Source organism: Carcharhinus amblyrhynchos, chromosome 34, assembly GCF_965287045.1.
Source record: "Carcharhinus amblyrhynchos chromosome 34, sCarAmb.v2.hapA, whole genome shotgun sequence".
NCBI classification, from domain to species: Eukaryota; Metazoa; Chordata; class Chondrichthyes; order Carcharhiniformes; family Carcharhinidae; genus Carcharhinus; species Carcharhinus amblyrhynchos.
This window is the reverse complement of record NC_137357.1, coordinates 6,637,458-6,641,849: the sequence shown is the minus strand read 5'-3', so window position 1 is coordinate 6,641,849 and position 4,392 is coordinate 6,637,458. Positions and strand designations below refer to the sequence as shown.

Here is a 4,392-nt window from a genome sequence, read left to right as displayed (position 1 = left end):
TGCTGCAGCAGACAAGGAGGCCATTCGGCCCACACCACTGTTCCTTCACCGTCAAGGTGGCCAATGTCTTATGCCCCTTGGAGTCTTTTCCAATTTCCCTTTTGGGGTGGAACGATCGATTGTGCCCATCCCCCTAGGATCAGAACAATTGGCTGCCTGAACTAATGTTCCCTCATCTCATCTGGGACTCACTTTCTCACCTCTGCACCCAACACTCTGTCCATTCAATCCACCTAAACCGGTTCTGACCCGTGGCTGACTTGGAATAACTATTTGTTCATGATTCCATACTTGCTATTCCCATTTTAGCAAGAACACCACAGAGGATCAGGCCCTTCAGCCCATCTAATTGTGCCAAACTTGCCCCTCACATCTCCTCTAAATCTTCCCCCTGTTGCCTGAAGTGCATGCCCGCTAGTATTGGACATTTCAACTCTGGGGAAAAGATTCTGACCGTCAACCCTATCTCTGCCCCTCATAATCTTACAGATTTCTATCAGGTCTCCCCCAAGCCTCCGCCGCTCCAGAGGAAACAACCCTACTTTGTCCAGCCTCTCCTGATAGCTCATACCCTCCAATCCAGGCAGCACCCCGGTAAACCTCTTCTGCACCCTCTCCAAAGCCTCCACATCCTTCCTGTAATCAGAATTGAACGCAACACTCTACCACTTCCCTCCTGTTTGAATTCTGCAGTTGAATAAAGCCTGTGATACCAAACTCATATTTGCATGAATCTTTGCATATGACATTTTGAACAGTTCCCACCGCAACTAATTTTCATGCAAAGGCGTATTATTATTACTGCAATAAGAGATCCGGCAGGTACAAGGCTTGTTTGTTTGCAAGGCAACCTTTTATCATAGAGGTTTACAGCATGGAAACAGGCCCTTCGGCCCAATTTGTCCATTCCGCCCAGTTTTTGCCACTAAGCTTGTCCCAACTGCCCACATTTGGCCCATATCCCTCTATACCCATCTTACCCATGTAACTGTCTCAATGCTTTTTAAAATACAAAATTGTACCCACCTCTACAACTCCCTCTGGCAGCTCGTTCCAGACACTCACCACCCTCTGTGTGTAAAAATTGCCCCTCTGGACCCTTCTGTATCTCTCCCCTCTCACCTTAAACCTGTGCCCGCTAGTTTTAGACTCCCCTACCTTTGGGAAAAGAGATTGACTATCTAGCTGATCTGTGCCCCTCATTATTTTATAGACTTCGATGAGATCACCCCTCAGCCTCCTACACTCCAGAGAAAAAAGTCTATCTGGCCTCTCCTTATAACTCAATCCATCAAATCCTGGTAGCACCCTAGTCAATCTTTTCTGCACTCTTTCTAGTTTAATAATATCCTTTCTATAATAGGGTGACCAGAACTGTACACAGTATTCCAAGTATGGTTTTACAACTTCAATAAGACGTCCCAACTCCTGTATTCAATGTTCTGACCAATGAAACCAAGCATGCCGAATGCCTTCTTCACCATTCTGTCCACCTGTGACTCCACTTTCAAGGAGCTATGAACCTGTACCCCTAGATCTCTTTGTTCTGTAACCCTCCCCAACACCCTACCATTAACTGAGTAAGTCCTGCCCTGGTTCGATCTACCAAAATGCATCACCTCACATTTATCTAAATTAAACTCCATCCGTCATTCATCAGCCCACTGGCCCAATTGATCAAGATCCCATTGTAATCTGAGATAACTTTCTTCATAGTTTTGAGGGTAAGGAGTCGCCTGAGGGTGACACCGTGGGTTAGCGCTGCTGCCTCACAGTGCCAGGGTCCTGGGTTCGATTCCCGGCTTGGGTCACTGTCTGTGTGGAGTCTGCACATTCTCCCTGTGCCTGCGTGGGTTTCCTCTGTGTGCTTCGGTTTCCTCCCACAGCCCAAAGATGTGCAGATTGGGTGCACTGGCCATGCTGAATTGCCCCTTGGTCTCCTGGGATAGATAGGTTAGAGGGGTAAATATGTGGGGTTACAGGGATAGGGCCTGGGTGGGATTGTGGTCGGTGCAGACTTGATGGGCCGAATGGCCTCCTAATGCAGTGCAGAGATTCTATGATTTCTGTTCGGACTGAGGTGAGGAGAAATGTCTTCACCCAGAGGGTGGGGAATGTGTGGAATTCACTCCCACAGAAAGTAGTTGAGGCCAAAATGCTGTGTGATTTCAAGAAGAAATTAGATTCCGCTCTTGGAGCTAAAGGGATCGAGGGGTCTGGGAGGAAGGAGGAGATCCGGATATTGGATTGGATGATCAACCATGATCAAAATGAATGGTGGAGCAGCCTTGAAGGGCCAAATGGCCTACTCCTGCTTTGAGTTTCTGTGTTGCCGTTTTTCATCTGGAGGAAATGGAGGAGTGTGTGAGGGGAATCACCATTCCCGATCGGCTCCCGCAGTGTGAAGATCCCCATTCGCCAGAGGCACGTTTTCCATTCGCGTTGTTGCCTTGCTGCTGGTGGGGCGGCCTCCAGCCTGAGTGAGGACGTGGGGCTTGATACTGAGCGCAAGAACCGATAGCCCTGAGCTCAGTCAGATCTCTGGGCCCGTTCTCCCATCGTGTGGGCACAGAACGCCTCAGCGGTGTTCTGATATGGTGCAGAGCTAACACCCACACTGTAGGCCTCAGAGGGCCCTGTGTGGATTCACCAGACTGATTCCAGCGCCAAAAGGGTTAAAATATAAGGGCAAGCGACACAAATTTCCATAGCATCCTGACAGTGCAGGATGAGGCCATTCAGCCTATCAATATCAAAGACTATCCCTCCCAGGCCTTTCCCTCTACTGCACTGGAAGGACATGGAGGCTTTGGAGGGAATACAGAAAAGGGTGATCAGGATGTTGCCTGTATTGGGTATGAGGAGAGATTGAATAAACTGGGATTGTTCTCCCTGGAAAGACAGAGGCTGAGGGTGTGACATAAGAACATAAGAAATAGGAGCAGGAGTAGGCCATCTAGCCCTTCGAGCCTGCCCTGCCATTCAGTAAGATCATGGCTGATCTGTCGCTGCTCAGTTCCACTTTCCCGCCCTCTCCCCATAACCCTTAATCCCCTCTCTTATCAAAAACCCATCAACCCGCTTCTTAAAAATATTTAGCGAGGTAGCCTCCACCACCTCAACGGGCAGAGGATTCCAGAGATTCACCACCCTTTGAGTGAAGAAGTTCCTCCTCAACTCCGTTCTGAACCGCCCCCCCTTTATCTTGAGGCTGTGCCCCCTAGTCCTATTGTCTTTTTTGAGCGGGAAGAGTCTCTCCACCTCTATCCTATCCATCCCATTCATCATCTTATACGTCTCAATGAGATCTCCCCTCATTCTTCTAAACTCTAATGAGTACAAGCCTAGTTTATTCAGCCTCTCCTCAGACCCAATAGACGTTTATAAAATTATGGGGGGTGTAGATAAGGTGAAGCTTTTTCCCAGGGCAGTAATGACCATTACAAGGGGACACGAGTTGAGGATAAAGAGGGAAAGATTCAGTGGAGATGTGCGGGGGAAGTTTTTTACACAGAGGGTGGTGGGGTCCTGGATTGCACTGCCGACCGAGGTGGTTGAGGTAGATATGTTAGTGATATTTAAGGCTTATCTGGATAGAGACATGAACAGGTGGGGGATAGCGGGATAGAGGCGGTTGGTCTGGATGGGACAACATGATCGGTGCAGGCTTGGAGGGCCGAAGGGCCTGTTCCTGTGCAGTACTGTTCTTTGTTCTTTGTATCTTCACAACCCTGCACACATTTACCCAATCCACCTAACCAGCACACCTTTGCACTGTGGGAGGAAACCGGAGCACCCGGAGGAAACCCACACAGATACAAGGAGAATATGTAACCCAGTGACCCAAGTTCAGAGAATAACAGATACCCGGGAGTGAATTACAGACTGGAATCTAATCGAGGGGTTCAGGGTGGTTTATATATAGAATAACAGATACCCGGGAGTGAGTTACAGACTGGAATCTAATCGAGGGGTTCGGGGTGGTTTATATATAGAATAACAGATACCCGGGAGTGAGTTACAGACTGGAATCTAATCGAGGGGTTCAGGGTGGTTTATATATAGAATAACAGATACCCGGGAGTGAGTTACAGACTGGAATCTAATCGAGGGGTTCGGGGTGGTTTATACATAGAATAACAGATACCCGGGAGAGAGTTACAGACTGGAATCGAATCGAGGGGTTCGGGGTGGTTTATATACAGAATAACAGATACCCGGGAGTGAGTTACAGACTGGAATCTAATCGAGGGGTTCGAGGTGGTTTATATATAGAATAACAGATACCCGGGAGTGAGTTTCAGACTGGAATCTAATCGAGGGGTTCAGGGTGGTTTATATATAGAATAACAGATACCCGGGAGTGAGTTACAGACTGGAATCTAATCGAGG

The 4,392-nt window shown here is 48.2% G+C and overlaps 1 protein-coding gene across 1 annotated transcript in view; it reads right to left on the bottom strand.

Annotated features, from left to right (window-relative positions):
• Positions 1-2,374: 2,374 nt before the first annotated feature.
• Positions 2,375-4,392, bottom strand: part of LOC145361258 (glycerol-3-phosphate acyltransferase 4-like) — a 40,239-nt gene continuing 38,221 nt past the window's right edge. The window contains exon 6 of the mRNA XM_080216890.1: positions 2,375-2,501. Within this exon, the coding sequence (XP_080073016.1) occupies positions 2,375-2,501 (127 nt within the window). The remainder of the gene's footprint in view (positions 2,502-4,392) is intronic.